At 40.8% G+C, this 18,825-nt stretch overlaps 4 protein-coding genes across 4 annotated transcripts; 3 read left to right on the top strand and 1 right to left on the bottom strand.

Annotated features, from left to right (window-relative positions):
* The first annotated feature begins 2,635 nt into the window (after positions 1-2,635).
* LOC133838376 (uncharacterized) lies at positions 2,636-3,716 on the top strand. The gene is made up of 2 exons (XM_062269450.1): positions 2,636-2,955; positions 3,017-3,716. Exons 1-2 carry the CDS (start codon positions 2,859-2,861, stop codon positions 3,628-3,630), a joined length of 711 nt encoding a protein of 236 aa, XP_062125434.1. The 5' UTR covers positions 2,636-2,858; the 3' UTR covers positions 3,631-3,716.
* Positions 3,717-4,328: 612 nt separating this feature from the next.
* LOC133837203 (uncharacterized) lies at positions 4,329-7,285 on the top strand. The gene is made up of 2 exons (XM_062267879.1): positions 4,329-4,542; positions 4,605-7,285. Exons 1-2 carry the CDS (start codon positions 4,465-4,467, stop codon positions 7,212-7,214), a joined length of 2,688 nt encoding a protein of 895 aa, XP_062123863.1. The 5' UTR covers positions 4,329-4,464; the 3' UTR covers positions 7,215-7,285.
* A 523-nt stretch (positions 7,286-7,808) lies between these two features.
* On the top strand, positions 7,809-10,483 carry LOC133837218 (ATP-dependent DNA helicase 2 subunit 1). The gene is made up of 3 exons (XM_062267891.1): positions 7,809-8,056; positions 8,117-8,651; positions 9,067-10,483. The coding sequence occupies exons 1-3, from the start codon at positions 7,937-7,939 to the stop codon at positions 10,287-10,289; spliced, it is 1,878 nt and encodes a 625-aa protein (XP_062123875.1). The 5' UTR covers positions 7,809-7,936; the 3' UTR covers positions 10,290-10,483.
* A 6,463-nt stretch (positions 10,484-16,946) lies between these two features.
* LOC133838665 (uncharacterized) lies at positions 16,947-17,479 on the bottom strand. Its single transcript, XM_062269833.1, has one exon. It carries the CDS (start codon positions 17,374-17,376, stop codon positions 17,050-17,052), a length of 327 nt encoding a protein of 108 aa, XP_062125817.1. The 5' UTR covers positions 17,377-17,479; the 3' UTR covers positions 16,947-17,049.
* Between the last annotated feature and the right edge of the window lie 1,346 nt (positions 17,480-18,825).

Here is an 18,825-nt window from a genome sequence, read left to right as displayed (position 1 = left end):
TAAACCACGAATTTAGTAGATTTAGCTTCTAAAACGTTTATCTGATTGCCTCAGGAATCATAAATATGTACAGTAGTTATTATTGTTTGTGCCGAACTTTAGTATTCAAAATTACTCTTTTTATTCGGTTTGCGGGGGCAAAAGTGAAAAGAATTTGATCTGCGTGCAAAATATCAAAAAATGTATAGGAATTCAAAAGATTTGTTTTAACAAATATTAATTTGCATTGCAAAAACACTTACAATTAATTAATCTATCTATTGGTTTCCTAGTTTCTTAAGCATTATTTTAGATACTTTAACCTGAATAGATTGATATTTTCTAACTTCTAATCTTCCCCTATTCATCACAATGAAAATGCTCGTTCTGTTATTAAGAGTCTGACAATAGAAATTAGATTACTACCTTAACTTTATTCCTTAGCAGTATTCATAAAGCAAAAGAATGCCGATACAATTCAATTTCTTATTTATTTTATTATTTTATATGCACTCACTTGTACTTGTAGCCATAAGTTTTTCTTGGCAAGGAGCCAAACACTAACCAGTTAGGCTGACTGAATGATAAACTGAAGAGTGAAGTCAATGCCACGCAAACTGAGAGCAGATCAGCCAAAAAGCTGATGAGGAAAATGAGAAGGGTAGCAAGAAGGCAAGAGAAGTCTCTGGCACATGCGGTCGCGGTCATATTTGGCTTATTATAAATGACCGAATGTGAACTGCCTGTCATGTTTTATCTTTATTTTTGTGCATTTTTGGACACATTTCTCTTGTGGGAGGCGGTGGGCGGAAGAGGGGCGACTGCTGCCGGCGTGTCTGCACATTTTCCGATGTGCTATAGTAGGTTTTATTTTTTTGTGGTTCGTTCTATCTCAAAGAGACACAACGTGATGATAATGGCGCTTGCAGCCCGACTGACGTTTCTAACAAAGTGAGTCGCATTAAGGATAATAGAGGCAACTAAAAGCAAAACCACAACAACATGAAACAAAGCAGAGACAACGCCAGAGACGGCGACGACGACGACTGATGATGGGCTCGATTTGCGCGTCATTATCCTTGCAGGCACAGGACAGTGTCTGGTGAATGTTCGTCTGTGTGTGTGTGTGAGAGTGAGTGTTTGCTATTGCCACAAGGCCTGAATGTCCATCAAGTGTAAAGACGCTGCAACGCCTTGTGAATGCCGCCGTCGTTCGCTGCTTTTCGTTGTCCTTTTGCGCATCCTGCGCCTGACATTTTCGTCGTCATCGTTCGGCGTTACGAATGATTTATGGTTGGCAGCCCGAAAGTAGAACTCAAGTGGCTCACCCAAACACCACACCACCCCCTCGATTCATGCTGACAACTTGAAAATGCTCTGCAATTGACAATTGTCCAGGCGCCAAGGACTAAGATCAGAGAACCAGCTCGGCGCAAAGTAAACAAATATTTATTAAGCAAATTAAAGACGCGCGCTGGCAAATCCCACGAAACAAATGACTTGAGGATTTCGATAGAAACATTTTGTTGTAGGCAACCTTCAAGATGATGCGGCACTTTCCCAACAACTATGTATGTATGTACAATTCGACAACCATTTGGCCATTGGCTAGTCGAATTATGCGCTCCAACGCGCTGTCCAATCTTCAGTCATCATTAGTCAATGCTTTAAGCCCATTTAATCAATGGCCCCCAAAAGCAGCTAAGCCTCTCCATTCGACTTGTTTGGTTGTTAACATAAACCATGTTGCGTGTCTTTCTTTGCCGAGAAATTATCCAAAATTAAATGAAATACCTCACGTGCCATATGCAATGTGGCAGCTGTGTCTGCCGCCTGTCGGCTGCCATGTTGCAAGCAAAACCAAACGAAAAACGAAAAAAATATATATGTGCTGATATTAAAAAGGGCGCCGATCACACAAACCAACAAAGTGGGAAAGGGACGGCAACAAAGAGTTGCTCTCATTAAACAATTAAAGTTTTTATTCTCGTTTCAGTTTTTGGCAATTTTGGACTTAAATCACACCACTTCAAGTCAATCCTCACAAGTCCAAAAACACGTTCCGTGCATATGGCTTCTGCATCGCAAACCTTATTTTCATTGTGATAATTATTAGCTGACAACGTTTTGTAAAAGTCGAAACATAACCATTTGTTTTTGTTGTTTGGGTTTAATGTCCCAATGCAATAAAATAAATAAATATTAATGAGGGAAAAACCTTAAGAAATATAACAATTAGTGGAATACAAAATACTTAAATTATATATATTTAAACCTTAATAAAATTTCAGCACAAATAGTAAACAGATGTATAATGTTATATGTTTACTTATCAAACCCAAAAATAATAAATGATCTAAATAACTCTCATACAAATACACTTCAAATAATATTTATTTGCTGTCATATCTTGATATGATTCATTCTGAATTTACTTTATGACGTAATCCCATTTATAAATATTTAATCAGACACTTTGACCTAAGTACTTGACCTAGTACTTAATAAATTCAAATTAAGTTAATTTATTTTTGACAATCATTTCATTCTCACTTATTTTACTCTCTCGTTTTGCAGTTAATTGACTTGTATAACACAATTTTTGGTAAAATAAAACAATTTTTTAAAAACATTTAACATTTTGCTTTGCGGATTCATACTGTTTGTTCCTAGTTTATTTTCCCGTGTTGAATTAATGAGCGTGTATTCGGGTGTATTATCTTAAATTAAACTGTATTATAAGTCTCGCAGCTTTTTTAGGAACAACTGAGTAAATATAGACAACTGCGAAGTATTATTTTGACTCTGCGCAGTTGATTGAAATGCCGAACTTAAGTCAGAATCAAGCCATCGCTCCAGTTGACTGAACGAATTTCACAATGTCAAGACCTCATTTGGTAAGAGTTATATTTTTAGGCGTGCTGCTTAGTGTTGGCACCCAAGCGAAGCCACTTCGTGGCGGAAAAAGATCCTTCGGTAAGAGATTCCCATTGAGTTCAAAAGATCCCAAATTTTCTATATATGTTATTAACTTCAGGCATGGGCTTGCTGGGTGGCGCATTGATGGGTGGCGTCGTTGGCCATGCGGTCGCCAAGAGTTCAGCCAAATCAGCAGCTCCAGCAGCTGCGCCAGTGGCTCAGGTGGTGGAGAATGGAGTACCAGATGCAAATGGATGCTATAAGCAAACAATCAAAGAGCCTGTTGCGGGTCATCGTAAATTATACACCGAAACTGTTCATCTCGTCTGCCCCAATGGATTACCACCTGCAACTCCACAGCACGTGGTGCCAGCGCAAGCTGCTCCTGTGGGATGGAATGTTCCTGCAGCATCACAACCAACTCCAACTTTGAACTACACACACAGCATTAATGCCACGCAAACGAATGGCACGCAGCAGCACACGGTCCTGTTACATCCTAGACCAGCTGCAGTTCCTGCAGCTCCAGCACCAGCAGCGCATCCTTCTGGCGTAACCGTCGTGTACGCAGCACCTCCAGCAACACCCATTCAACATGCGGCGCCAGCCGCACCTCCTCGCGTTGTGCTGTTGTCCAAGTCAATTAAGAAGCAGAGATCAGCGGCAGCTTCACTAAACGTTTCATATGGACTTCTACTTCTCGTAGTGTTCTATTGTTTATTAAGAAATTGAAATGCTTAGATTAAAGTAACATCAATTCTAAGTTTTAAAAAAATATTACAATATTCACACAATAAACAACACGTGTGTCCGCGTATCTATCATGTAGTTATTGAATCTAAATAATTATTGTGACATTCAAATGGCGCAACATACATACATAGTATGTATTACAGCGTACATAGTATGTATGTTGCAGCGACTCACGAATGGTTTCAAATTTCGTGCTCGTTTGAAGTTTATCGATAATTTTTGCGGTGGTCGGCCGATAAATTCAATGGTTTGGAAATACACATAGGAGGTGATCTGGCAACATTAAAGGAATAATATTTGTGTTAAATTTATAATCAATGTAGGATAATAGCCTATTTCCACTGCACTCAAATTTTTTAGGTTTTTTTCCGTTCAGGTTGAATGTTACGTTCGCCCAATATAAAAAAAAGTCGGTTCGAAACGTAAAGAAACTGAGTGGCAGTGGAAATAGGCTATAAGCTTTTGCACTTTTTGGGAAAAATAATCAGTATTGTAAGGAACATCGAATATTGGAATAACATTTGGAATAACATCGAAAATAACGCTATTTCAAATAACGCGCCTTTTTATTTACGTTTTCGAAACAAAAGCAACGCGAAGTGTTACCAAAAAACTGATTGACACTTTTTTTCATACCGTATTCTGGTATGTCTCTTCGCTGTTAACATGTATATTTTTCGTACATTGTTTGCGGTCACACTCCGACTCAGGTGTCAAACAAAACAGCTTTGAGAAAGCTCTTTTTATTAACAATTTAAGTTTCTACGATCAAGCTGGAATTGATAATACATTAATATTCAATAAACTGTGAAAATGTCGCAGTCTTTTGGCGAGGAATTATTAGGAAACTTGAGCTACGAACGCTCCAAAACATGGTCCAGTTTCTTCAAGGTAAGACTCCATTAATTAGCAGATCGGCAACTTAAGACGCTTTTTTTTTGTAATCGCTGTAGAATTGTTTGGACAAAGATGATGGCAATGAATTTGAATTTGAAGAACTGGGTGAATTGTTTCAATCTGAAGATGAGGCCGACAACAATGACGGCATTGAAGAGGCTAAAGAGTGCGAAGTTAAAGACGATTTCAACAAATCCACTCAATCATTAACAAACACAGAACTCACTTTGTTATTGTGCCACGGGGATCAGAGCGAGATTTTAAGCCAGACGTTGCCCATTATGGAGGAGCATGAGCGCAAGTGGAAGCAGGCTGGCTTAGATCGCATACTCAATACCTTCGATGCGGATAAGATTGAGGAGCATGTAGGCGGCTGGCTGAGACGCCACAAGAGTTCCTTTGCCAACTGTAGCACAGGTGCACCAGCTGCGACACCTGCAAAACGAATGGGAGAAGTGTATACCAGCAGCCGCAGCAACGACAGCGATGGCGAGTCTATGCACTCTATGGACACAGCTCGCTATATTCGCGATAGTCGTAAGCGCAATATTTCCACCAAAAGCAGCACTTCGCTGACCACTATCAAAATGTATCGCACGCTGCCATGCAAGCGCGCCGAGCTGCGTGCCAAGTACGCCTGTCAGGCGGATGATCTACTCGAGGAGCAGCAGCATCGCCGTCACATGCAAGCACTGTCGCAAAGAAGAATTCACTACTCAACACATCGGGGGCATTGCCACAGCTTCACGAGCGTCACTTTCAATGGACAGCAGCGTCGTAAGATGTTTCGGAAACGACGCTACACATCATTAGTTGCTGCAGCTGCTTCATCCTCATCATCTAGCGACGAATGTGAGTGCAGGAAACGCTGTTGCAGCTACCGCATCTACCGCTATCACAGCGAATGCCATTGCCGAGGACAAGACTGTTTACCAGCCCCATGGATGCGAGGCAGCGGCACTATGTGGACAAAGCGAAAAACGTCTTCCCCAGTGCCCAATAAAATGTGCAGACTGGAAAACGAAGAATTGGAAGACGATTGCCTTTCTAGTCCAACGGAGTTAACCCCTAGATATCCTGCAAGTATTAAAAAACGGGGAGATGTCTCTGCGTTTTCTAGCCAAGAGCAGGCTCTACAATTACGTTTGCCTAAGAGCCAATCTAAGAGAAAAATATCTGAAGACTACAATTCCATTTCGGAAAATCCCATTAATGTAAGCACAAAATTTGAGAAGAGTGAGCAGTCCCAAATACGCTCGCTGCACACTGCATCTTCTTTGAATATCAACCAGTCGGCGAAAGCAACGATCTTCTCACCAATATCTCAGACAGATAACGAAGAAATCGATTCCTCTGAAAATTTGATTAATATGAAGAAGAAGAGTGAGCAGACCCAAATACGCTCGCTGCACACCGCATCTTCTTTGAATATCAACCAGTCGGCGAAACCAACAATCTTCTCACCAATATCTCAGACAGATAACGAAGAAAGCGATTCCTCTGAAAAGTTGCTTAGTATGAGCCGGAGACTGCAGAAAAGAAAGCAATCTACACCTGAGCAAACTAACTTCAATTCGCCTAATGTTAACATGACAACGAGATCTCGAGCATCGACATCGCAGCAAATCATGGTGGATTTGCAAAGTGCCGGCTCTGGGAGTTCCATTAATGTCAGGAGTAGAACGAAGGTGAAGCGAAAGCAGTTGCAAAGGAGCTTGCAAGTTATAGAGTTTGATGCTACTACATCTTCTTTACCAAACCAGCTGCAGGTTATGGGAGCGATGTCCTCAACAAGATCTTCAGCAGCTAAACAAGAAAATGTCAGCTATGGCAAAAAGAAATGTAAGCAAATTTCTATCCAGGAGGAAATTAACTCGAATTCCCTTAATAGTTCATTGCATGCCAATGCTGACGCCGCAGCAAGAAATTCAAAGTTTGACATTCGTGATCTACAAAGTGACAGCTCTGAGGATTCCAGTTATATGCGTAGAAGAACAAGAGAGAGACAAGACCAGTCGCAACGGAATTCGGAAATTAGAGATTATAATGAAGCGATGTCCACAAAAGGAACTCCAGCTACTAAACAACAAAGTGATATCTCTGACAACATACTTAATGGGAGCCAAAGAAGGGAAGAGAAAGGAATGGACGAACTAACTAATTCGAATAGTCCTATCCATGCCAATACTGACTTGTTAACAAGACATCCAACACCTAAATTCATAGAACTGCTAAGTGACAGCTCTGAGGATTCCATTAATGTCAGCATAAGGCGCAGGAAACACTCCAAATCTCAGCAGCAAGTCCTCGACTTGGTTTCGGAGCCACAAACTGCCTTTGTGGTAACTGAAAAGGGGATTCTGCTCCACAAACCTGAAGCTGATATGAACTCGAGTGAAAACGGATATGATAAGTTTGTACTCACGGCGAATATTCTGAGTCCCATTATTGGAAGACGCAAGGCAAGCCGGTTTATGAAGTATCATATTGGCACATGTAATTACGACGCTCGTTTGCACATCTACTATCGACCATCTGCCAAGATATTAGCCAAGTTAAAAGGCTCTGCCTTGCCCGGATATTTAGATTCCTCTAGTTGCAGTGAAAGCGAAGACGTTTTTGAGATGTTCGGTCGATATGGCAGTATCATAGAATCAAATTCGTAAATTTGTAACATAATAAATTATGATGTTTTTTTGGAAGCACCTAGTTATATGTTATAAATTGATTGTTATAGTATTAAACATTTGTACAACGAACTTTGGATGTTTTTATTTTTTATCGTTTTGTTATCAAGTATTGAAGCATCAAGTGCGTTGACTCATAGATGGTGCTGTCTTTCTGGCGCCATCTGTTAATAGTTCCAATTTTTTACTCAAAGTGGCACTGCTAATAGTACAGTCTCCAATTTGCGCATGTGGTCAATTTTAGTACATGTTAAATTTAAGCGGTATATTTGAATTTTTAAATAGAAGTTTAGCATCGATGCCCGTTTGCCGTTGTTTTTAACTATTTCATTTATTTTAATTTAAATTTTGATTAAGACACATTCCGGTTTGAAGATCATAAAAATATTATTATATTTAAGCAGTTTGCTCTAATGTTGCGGTTTCTCAAACCTTTCGATTTATATTTAAAATATATCAAATTCTTTAATATAACCCTTTTTTTAAAAAACATTTCTGAACATTGTCTAAAATTATAATTTATTAAAAAAAATTTTGTTAAAAGGATTGTCTGCAAATACATCGATATCGATGTTTAAAAAATGTCAACGATGTCTGCGCACTCTGCGTATTTGGTCACACAATTTCTGCCGGCGTCGCATCGCTGTTGTGAAATTGGCGGACTTTAAAAAATAAAACATTAGCAAGTAAATTAAGACAAAATGAGCAGTTGGAATCCAGATCGTGATATTGAGTTGACAGATTCAGAGGATGACACCGAAATAAAGCGTGATTTCAATGGCCGTGAGGCCATTCTCTTTGTTGTCGACGCCAACCTGGAGGTAATAATTCCAAGCACCGAATTTGCAATTTCTTGATTAATTTATTATTTAAATCGATAGACAGAGAGGCTGATGGAGGCACTCAAAATCATACGCGGAGCCTTCATCTCAGGCATGCTGGTGAACGACAAAGATCTGATGGGTCTAATGTTTTCCAACACCAAGCACAGTCCGCTACCCCACGAGGCACAATGTCTGGACAACATTGTTGTGCCAGCGAATTGTGCCGTCTTTCTTCCACTGCGGCAACTGACCAAATCGATTGTTGAACACTATCTGGAATTTATGGGCACAGCGGAGGAGTCCTTTTCCAACGATTATGGCGTAGCTGAACCCGATGGCCGTGGCAACTTTGCGTACATGATTCGACTGTGTATTGAGCTGCTGGAGAAGTGTGGCAAGAAACTGAACAATGCTAAGATTGTGTACATGACAGACATCGAGGAACCCCATTCGCCCTCCAGCATGGAATTTCAGGCAGCTCTGCAGAAGGCCAACGATCTGGAGGGTAAGGAATTCGAATTCCAGGTCATTCCAATGCATGATGACTTCGATTACGAGCCGTTCTACAAGGAGTTCATAACTCTGTCGAGAGGTAAGCGGATAATTAGTAGTATTAGTGGTTATGCGATGTTTGTTCCCCTTGTCGGCGAGCAGTTGTAGCCGTTGAGGTTCTATGATATCGTAGAATAAACTGAGCGGTATATTCACTCGCAGCCAAGTGAAGTGCAATTTGGCTGCGCTTTTGCAATTGCTTACAGACCCAATTCGCATATCTATTGAGTTGTGAATCGTTATTTCAATAAATATTTAATTTATATATTTTACTATATTTTTAATGTGAAATCATTAATTATAACAATTAAATATCCATATATTTTATGTATTTGATCATGTACATATGTATATATTACATTTTATACACATCAATTATAATTATAATGTTATGTTTAATTTGTTTTATTCAAATCCCAGTGAATATTTTTACTAATGCTCTATTTTTCCGACAGCTATTGAAATTGATGCGTTCAGAGTTCCGGATGCGCAACTACAGCGCGAAATTTTGGAGGATCGTAAGCTGCGACAAGACTTTCTGCGTCGCTGTCTGGGACATTTCACATTCTCACTGGGCCCAAATCTCAAGATATCCGCCCAGTTCTACAATTACTTTCAGCGTCGATCCTATCCGCACAAGGTGCATATAATGCGACGTGACAATAGCGTGGTGCAAAAGAAGCGCATGATAATGGTGCGAAAGGAGGATGGCGAGACGCAGCAGATAACTCATGAATATCAGATTAAAACGACAGGTGGTTGGTACGAGTGCAAAGTGGGTGATGAGACGCTGCGTGTGACGACAGAGCAATTGAATCGTGTGCGCAATTTGCACCCGCCTGGAATGATGTTGCTGGGATTCAAGCATCGCTCGGCATTGCCTACACATTTTTATAGTAAACCCTGCAGATTTATGTATCCTGATGATCAGAGCATCGTTGGATCAAAGCGTCTCTTCTGTGCGCTCTGGCAGCGCTGTTTACACCGCGAGAAAATCGCTATTTGCCTGTTCCTATCGAAGCGCAAGTCTGTGCCTCGCTATGTGGCTTTAGTGCCCGTGGAAGCTGCTCAGCCAGATGACAAGAACTATCGCTCTCTGCTCTCAGGCGATGGCTTTAAGATTGTCTATTTGCCGGAGGCAAGGGATATTCGAGACATTGATATGTGCGATTGGAATAATATTGAAAATACGGCCGCAGAAGAGAATGTTGAACTCTTTCAGAAGGTCATCAAGAAACTGACGGTCGACTATCAGCCAAATCTGATCAATGATCCCAACCTTGAGGTGCTGCAATCAAATTTACTTGCACTCGCCTTGAACATTAAATCTGATGAGGACAATCTTAGTCAGCTGCCAGATCCTGCTGTACAGAATAAACGCATTGAAAAATTTATTCCCGACTATAATAGCATGTTTGGCCCCGAAATTGAAACGGCTAAGAAGCGAGCAGCCAAAACCGAGGCTGATGGGGCCAGCGCACCAAAGGTGGCCAAAATAAGTGAGGATCAAATTAAATCATATGATGTTGTCGAACAACTAATCAAGGATAAACGCCTTAACGGCTGCACGGTCGCTCAACTGCGATTCATATTGGATACTCATTTTGGGGAGAAGCCTGCGAAATCTGCTACAAAAGCTGTGCTCGTGTCACGCATCGAGGAGTTGAGTGTGGACTAATAACATGTTTTTCAATTCCTGATACATAATTGTTGAATTATTATATATTTATTATTAATTTACTAATACTTATTATAAGCAATCCAGCGAAAGCCTTGGTATGAAGCTACTAAACTGTGTTAAAAATCTAAATTATGTGAAACACATTCCTAGAATCAATAAAGTAACAGTGAAACCGAATCTTTCTGAGTTGTAATATGTGTTTATGCGAGCGCATTGTAGGTGAGTGGCACACTATCCGTTCCGCCGACCAAAAGCACTCGATGCTTTTCGCTCACCCGCAATGCGCTCACCCGTAAGAAAGCACTCAAGATCCAGTGCGCTCAACTTCTCTCTCTCCCACAACTCTCCACCGCAGAGCCGAGCTTTGCAAGGGCTCGGCGCTAGATCTGCAAAATGCCGTCGGCATTTTGCCTCTCAGTATCGATCTACGTTCCTTCAATAGCGGTCACCCCAATAACCCCTCACTATACGTTTTATTGTTAACAACCCGAACGTTTAAATATATATTTAAGAAAATATAAAACGCGAGTGTTTTTATTCAATTTCGGGAAAGGGAAATCTGGAACCTATCTGCCCACCACAACATTTGGTCCTTCGAGCCGGATTTGCTCATCATCGTTTTGCTTCTCCAGCAAGCATATCGCAGATAAGTTTTAAATCATTTCTCCTTTCTTTACTCTTTCCTTCCCCACGGTCGTCCGGCCTTTACGTTCTACATTCTTTTTCGTATGGTGACCAAATATAAGATTTGGGAATTCACTCATATTTTCCTGACGACCTGTTTCCATATTTTCCAATTGCTGTCTTAAATATCTTTACTCCAAGATATTTACTATATTGATAATAAAATATTATTATATTTTGTTCCGCCAATCGCGTACGTATGTATGCATGTGTGTTTATTTTTTGTAAGTGCAAGTGCATATTAGTGAAAAGTGTAAATTATTAAGAGAGCTACTAAAGTGCAAATATTATATATTGTATATTCCATACATATATAAACATACATAATAACTAAAATCCAAGCTGTGTGTACAAGCATTTCGTATTGCTTTTAATTCTTGTCCGTTTTATGTTTTGTATGTCGCGATAATCGCCGACATACATACATACATACACACATACTTTGTGCGCTCTCTCTTGTCCGCAAGCGCACCGGCTTGCAGCAGCGCTTGCTCTCTCTCCGAATACAAACATACATACATACATACGTACATACTGCAAGTACTTCTGCGAGTGAAGTAATAGATTGGCAGGGCAGCGGTAGTCGCACTCGACATACCCTACCCTTTTCATTTTTCCAAGTGATATATTCTGTGTGTGTACTATAAGAGCAACTCTCAGCTCAATTGTCTGTGTATGGGCTTACTCCAGCCAGTGTTCAAACATACACAGACATACACACACACATACACACGTTATCAGACACACATAATATAATTTATTTTTTCTTGTTTTTCCAATCCAACAGCAATCCAAACAACATCCATTGTTGTTGCGGGAAATTTCCCCGCCCCCGTCCTTTTGCGTTCTTCGTCTGTGTCCGCTATTTCCGTACCCATTTTGGTGTAAAATACCACAGCACTGCCTTTGGTATTTTTTCAGTATTTTTCGGTATTTTTATTGTCTACTAGTTGCTACATTTCTTTCCGTCCCGATGGCACAAAACAAAGTAGACACAGCGTTGACGAAATTCATCGCCGCGACTGATCGTATCAGTCACTTTGCGACGAGAGTCAACAATCCTTCGGCTGATAGCCCATCCCTATATACGTGCCATGTCCGAAGGGACCAGATACGTTCCTTATGGGAAAAGGTCGAGAATGAGTATGAGGCTTGCTCTTGCGTCATGTCTGAGGAGATGACCACAGAAGAGCTCCCTACTGTTCAGGCCAAATACGAGTACTGCTATGCTGTCTACGAGCAGTGTGCAGCTCAGTTAGGTGAGCAAATAGCCAACGCATCCCAGGCGCTCACCCCCCGTACACCCGTACAACCACAAGCTGTGCAATCCATGCCCACAGGGTGTCGATTACCTCCGTGCGACACCGAAGTTTTCAGAGGCGATTACACTCGCTGGCCCACCTTCCGGGATTTATTCACAGCCCTCTACATCCAGAACCCGAGACTGTCGGAAGTTGAGAAACTTTTCTATCTCAACTCCAAGACCAGCGGTGAAGCCCATGCCATTGTGTCAAAATCTCCTTTGACAAATGAAGGGTTCCAGTCGGCCTGGTCCAGCTTGACTGAGCGTTTCGAGAACAAACGGTTGCTCGTAAACAGTCAGCTGAGAATTTTGTTCAATTTGCCCGCCATTGGGCAAGAGTCGGGTTCCTCTATTCTGGAGCTGCAGAGCACTATCCAAGGGTGTCTGACAGCCTTAGAGCACTCGAAGATCAACGTAGAGAATTGGGATTGCATTCTGGTTTTCTTGTGTTCTTCGAGGCTCCCCAAGTTGACCCTTTCTCTTTGGGAACAGTCAATCCAAAACAAGAGGGATATTCCAACGTGGGTTGTCATGAACGCTTTTCTTCTAGAGCGGCATCGCACCCTAGAAGCGATAGCGGAGGTGTCATCCAGCACGAACGCTCCGACGGTTCCAAGAGCCCCACCCAAGAAGGCCCCCGTCTCCAGGCAGGTCAACTCTTTTAAGAGTAGGGTGATCATTAAGACCCAGACCTGCAATTTCTGTTCCCGGGATAATCATCCGATTCGATTGTGCCCTCGCTTCCTCAAGATGGGTGTCAATGAAAGGGTCAACCATATTAAGCAACAGAAGCTGTGCTTGAACTGTTTCGCACGAGGCCATGTCCTGGCCAAGTGCACAAGTGCGCACAGCTGTTTTACATGCAAGGGTCGTCATCATACACTCTTGCATCGAGTCAACCCGACGCCGACAGTCACTACTCCCATTCCTAATATACAGTCCACTCCTTCCCAGTCAGCTAATGTGCAATCTTTCCTGGCAGATAACACACAAGGTGTTCTCCTGAGTACAGCTGTTGTACACATCTGCCATCACGGCGTTCGGCACACAGCTCGGGCTCTGATCGATTCTGGATCAGAGGCCACCTTTATTTCTGAACGAATGTTCAAGCGCTTGAGGATGCCATACACATCCGTTCAAGCCCACGTCTCTGGGCTGACTCAAGTTGTAGCAGCCCAGCCCCGAAAGCATTGCCAATTCCTAATTGGCTCCCCGTTGCGACCAGATCTGCAAATTGAGGCATCGGCATTCGTCCTTCCTCAATTAGCAGGAAAACTGCCCCCATGCGCTGTCCCACAAACCATCCTCGACAATCTGCCAAGCATCCCGCTGGCCGACCCCAAGTTCTATGAGAGTTCGCAGATAGACGTGCTTTTAGGCGCGGATATCCTCCCATCCGTTCTTCTCGGCGGCTCTCGTCCGAACGTTTGTGGGACCCTCATTGGTCAAGAGACCGTTTTCGGTTGGATCCTGACCGGCCCAGTGTCGGGATCCACTTCTAACTCCATCTCGTCCTTTTCGACTCGACTGTCCGTCGATCGAACTCCTACGATCGGTCCTGTGACAGGACCCCCCTCCAAATCTATTTCAGTTTTTTCGGCTCGACTGTCCGTCGAACGAATCCTTAAGAATGGTCCTGTGATAGGACCCTCCTCTACATCCATTTCAGCTTCGAATGGTCCTGTGACGGGACCCAACGCTGATCCTTCTTCGGTTCGACTGTCCGTCGAACGATCCTCTAAACGCAAGCCTTTGTTAGGCCCCAATTCAAAATCTGTTTCGACACCTTCGGCTCGACTTTCCGTCGAACGAACCTTCGCCATGGTTCCTGTGACAGGACCCCACTCGAAACCTCTTTCAGCTCAACGATCCCGGACGGAGACGAATTCTTCGTCTGCACCGATGGCCCCGGTCACTCCGCGCGGGGTTTCCGTGCCACCCGGCACAACCTCGCGCCAGCCCAGGAGCCGACGCGACCACCCGGCACCCTCCAGAGGAGAACCACCAAGGACATCCCATGTCAACGTTTCCCAGGCCGGCATCCACAGGCCCGCTCACCCGCGCACCAGGCCCGTGCCTAGCCCCGCCATACCACTGGCGGCACTTTCCAGTGCAAGGGAGTGAGTATACTCCCCACCGCGGCGGTCAGGCTAGACACGGAGACGGCGGCTTTCGAAGCGCGAGTGATTTTAGATCCGTGTTGTCCAGTAAGCCGCATCAGCGAATCGTTGCCAGGGGCCTTGGGCCTCTCCATCACTCGCATGGGCGCTGAAGGAGTCTGCACGGCGTCGTTGCGCTCCAAGACACACCCACTCTATCTATCCTGATATTGTCCTGCCGGGTATCCTCCCAAATCTGATATTCTTTGCAATCCCAATATTGCAAGGGGGGGAGAATGTTTATGCGAGCGCATTGTAGATGAGTGGCACACTATCCGTTCCGCCGACCAAGAAGCACTCGATGCTTTTCGCTCACCCGCAATGCGCTCACCCGTAAGAAAGCACTCAAGATCCAGTGCGCTCAACTTCTCTCTCCCACAACTCTCCACCGCAGAGCCGAGCTTTGCAAGGGCTCGGCGCTAGATCTGCAAAATGCCGTCGGCATTTTGCCTCTCCAGTATCGATCTACGTTCCTTCAATAGCGGTCACCCCCAATAACCCCCTCACTATACGTTTTATTGTTAACAACCCGAACGTTTAAATATATATTTAAGAAAATATAAAACGCGAGTGTTTTTATTCAATTTCGGGAAAGGGAAATCTGGAACCTATCTGCCCACCACAACAATATGGAACAATTGAATTTTGAAATTAATAAATATTTTATTTTTGATTATTTTGAGATTAAAATAAAAATGAATGTATCCTTTTTTTTTAATTAAGCAATAAATTGAAGGCAAGTTTAAGGAATTTACCTTAGAATACACAAAACTTACGTTGAAGCATAAAGTGGTTATGCAGAGGCTGTAGGATATCTACAATGCTAATTCGCCAATTTTAATATCGTTTTGATTCCACTTATATGGTCCTGGGGAAAAGAAGTTTCTTGGCATAGGATTAGTTCGAATCTAACAGTAATAGGAATGAATATCTCCAAATTTAATTGTCTCAACATGATTTTGTCTTATATATCTGAAATTTATACAAAAATTTGTTTCACTATATTTTTATAAAAAAAAAATAAACGGAAAATGTTTACTATTTAATTTGCAATTCAATTTGTTTAATTTAATTGATAACAACAACAGAATATTCAAAATTTTATTATTATTTTTTTATTTAATTATTGCAGGAAAAGTATCATCTTAATAAACAATATTTCGTTGAAAAGAATGTTGTTATAATATATGTAGATTAAGTTGAGTTACTTTTGCTAGATTGCAGAGTTGGATCGTTCAAAAGAAGGACGGACATGTTTAGCACGTCAGTCACTGTAAACTCATAATTTGGCCCTTAACCCGAATGGGATGTAGTACTTGGCGAATGAAAGTTTTTGGCGACTTTTGGGTCAGAAAACTTTGTACTCGTCTTTGTGCAATTCGCAAGCGAAACAAGCGCAAAAGGTGAGAGTGTTAGCGTCAGTTGCTGCGTTTCTTGAGTGCAAAATGAGTTAAAAAATTATACAAAAAAAAAAAAAACAAGTAAGAAAACTACAATGGAGTGTGGTCGACTGAAAAATACCTGCTACCTATTTTTAATAAAAGCAAGACAATGCGGTATTCCTAAAATATACCACAAAAATATTGAACCATTCAAAATATATCATATGGTACAAAATATACCAGATTGTCGGCCAAAACAACTCAGACCCGTGGGAAGATGGCGTGTTTACCCATACAAAAAAATATTTCTTAAATAATTTTTGAAATTTTTATCTGATCGCAACATATGTTATTTTCAGAATTCATGAAGCCTATGGTTGCTATTGTATGCACCATGAATCGGTTCTAGCCGTAAAATTACGCTTGTTATTCGGTTTTTATCGATTTTGAAACAATCTTGATCCGCGTACAAATATAACAAATACTGTTAAAAAATATTATATCTCTATCTCCTGTAGTCTCTGAGATCTAGGTATTCATACAGACGGACGGACAGACAGATGGACGGACAGACGGTCATATCTATATCGTCTTATCTGTTAACATTGATCAAGAACTTATATACTTTATAAGGTGGGAGATGCCTCCTTCTGGCTGTTACATACTTGTAATAGCGGCACAAAGTTATAATGCCTTTCTACCCTATGGGTAGCGGGTATAAATACAAAAACGCGAGCAGGGAATAGAAGGTGGGAGGAACGCACGCAATGGTAACAGTTTTGTGTTATGCGGGTTTAACTAGAAGCAAACCGAAGAAGAAGTGGAAAGTCGTGCCGTGGCCCGGAAGTTGCAGTTGCTAACGCTCGGGCCAACTTCAAGATGGCCAACGCACTCGCCTTTTACTTTCTTGGCACTTTATTTTAATTTTTGCGGCGTCGCTGCTTGTTTTTAACTTTTTTTTTGCCGGCACTTTTCTATGCTGGTTACTGTGGAAATTGTGGCTAAGTAGAAATTACTTTAGCTTGCGGTTTGCTCGCATACTTTTCCCACAGGTCAGTTGGTCAACTCTTCAGAATGAAACCAGGAATGAGCTAAATCGAAGACCTGTGAATGCCCTTGCCAAGAGTTTATATTGCAGCAAACCGCATCGTTTATTAATTGTCATTCGTTGGTATTTGAATTAACAATATGATTAAAAACTGCTAAAATTTCGAAGCATTTCGACGTTACTAAATTGCGTAGAGCGTCTCCTTCAGAACTTCCGTAGCCTTTTGATACAATGGAGTATCCTTAAGATCCCCATTCAAGTCGAGGAACTTTTGTAGTTTTTCATGGTGGATCTTCATCTGACGAGAATTCTCTGCTAGCAGCAATTGAAAGTCCCGAATTTGGCAAACGTGGCTCAACTTCGTGTGAGTTGTGGCAAAAAATTCTACGGCTTTGCGAAAACGTTTCTCCTCGTTGCGGATCTGATGCAGATGAAAGTTTTGACGATTCAATAGGAAGAACAAGAAATTAATCAGGTCCTTCATATCCCGATTGCGTATATCATCCATAATGTTGACTAGCTATAAAGTATTTCGTAATAATTCGAATTTTCAAAATTGTAAGTGATTTTAAGTTTTTGTTTTGTATTATAGTAAACATGAATTGAACTGTTTTAGTTACTACAAAAACAGACTCAAAATTGGCACAAAACTCAAAGTCGACTTAAACATGAAAAATAAATAAAAATGACAGTCGCACATTGCAATAGACAAATGATTACATTCGCCTCACTAATGTTACACAGACAAAACATGGTATTTTAAAGAATACAAAATAAATAAATATTTTTTTATATCAAATATTTAACCAAGCAGGTAAAATCTTAAATCAGGATAAACTTTCTACAAAAATTCTAATGTTAAAATTCAAGATATAATCTTGAGTAGAAAAATATCAAAATTGAGCCAGGAAGGCTAAATCATAAATCATGATCAATCGTTCTAAAATGTACATTTTATTTGTACAACATTTACATTTGTACGTACGTAACATATATGTCCAACTTTTATTAATATAATTTTCAATTAGCTCAATAGAGTTTGAAATTTGGACCACCGATCACACGGCAGAATAATTTGCAAACTCTCTTCTTACTGAGCTAACAGCAATAAAGCCAGAATTTTGAGTTAAATTTTAGAGAAAGGAAAATACAATAATTCATATTTTAATAAGTAAGATAGCTATATTAGAGTGTGCTCGACTGTGAGATACCCGCTGGCATTTTTTAATCGAAGCAAAACAATACATCAAAATATAAATAATTAAATAAAAATATATCAAAATAATATACCACATAAATACTGAAAATATACCAATAGATATATGTGGTATATTGGTAAATAACTATGCATATTAAAAATATACCAGATTGTGAGCCATAGCTACTAAGACCCGTAGTAAGTAGGCGTTTTTGCCCATATATCTTATATATCCGTTTTAAACAATTTAAGTCTCGGCTGTTGGCGCTGATCAAGAATATACATAATATACTTAATAAAATCGGAGATGCCTCCTCTGCCTGTTACATACATTTTAAAAACATTTAAGTCTCGGCTGTTGGCGCTGATCAAGAATATACATATTATAAACTTTATAAGATCGGAGATGCCTTCCCTAGTTGTCAAATACATTTCCTGAACACAAAAATATAATACCCTTCTACTCTATGCGGTTACGAGTATCTGATAAATGTATATAGATATATCTAGTCTATGATATATTCAAAACGTAGTACTGTATTATTTTTTTTACGTTTTATTTCTATAAATTTTATGGCATTATCCTGGTATGTTTGTAAATTATGGTTTTATAAAAAATGGATCACATTCGACTGCAGCTTTCTTAATTGTTTAAACTTAAAACGATGATTGCACAACGAAATCGTGATTTAGGATTTTTTCCACCAAAATATGTCATCTTGATTCAAGTTTTTCTTATGATCGAAAAGTTTTTAAATC

Source organism: Drosophila sulfurigaster, chromosome 2R (assembly GCF_023558435.1).
Source record: "Drosophila sulfurigaster albostrigata strain 15112-1811.04 chromosome 2R, ASM2355843v2, whole genome shotgun sequence".
Taxonomy (NCBI): Eukaryota; Metazoa; Arthropoda; class Insecta; order Diptera; family Drosophilidae; genus Drosophila; species Drosophila sulfurigaster.
The sequence above is the reverse complement of the archived record's forward strand: the minus strand, read 5'-3'. Positions and strand labels throughout refer to the sequence as shown.

What these genes read in the sequence shown, in the direction of transcription:
- LOC133838376 (XM_062269450.1), top strand. Translation starts at nt 2,859, where the DNA reads ATGTCAAGACCTCATTTGGTAAGAGTTATATTTTTAGGCGTGCTGCTT. An exon ending in TGGCGGAAAAAGATCCTTCG is followed by an intron (nt 2,956 to 3,016) that starts GTAAGAGATTCC and finishes TATTAACTTCAG; the next exon opens with GCATGGGCTTGCTGGGTGGC.
- LOC133837203 (XM_062267879.1), top strand. Translation starts at nt 4,465, where the DNA reads ATGTCGCAGTCTTTTGGCGAGGAATTATTAGGAAACTTGAGCTACGAA. An exon ending in CATGGTCCAGTTTCTTCAAG is followed by an intron (nt 4,543 to 4,604) that starts GTAAGACTCCAT and finishes TAATCGCTGTAG; the next exon opens with AATTGTTTGGACAAAGATGA.
- LOC133837218 (XM_062267891.1), top strand. Translation starts at nt 7,937, where the DNA reads ATGAGCAGTTGGAATCCAGATCGTGATATTGAGTTGACAGATTCAGAG. An exon ending in TTGTCGACGCCAACCTGGAG is followed by an intron (nt 8,057 to 8,116) that starts GTAATAATTCCA and finishes TTAAATCGATAG; the next exon opens with ACAGAGAGGCTGATGGAGGC. An exon ending in GTTCATAACTCTGTCGAGAG is followed by an intron (nt 8,652 to 9,066) that starts GTAAGCGGATAA and finishes TTTTTCCGACAG; the next exon opens with CTATTGAAATTGATGCGTTC.
- LOC133838665 (XM_062269833.1), bottom strand. Translation starts at nt 17,376, where the DNA reads ATGGATGATATACGCAATCGGGATATGAAGGACCTGATTAATTTCTTG.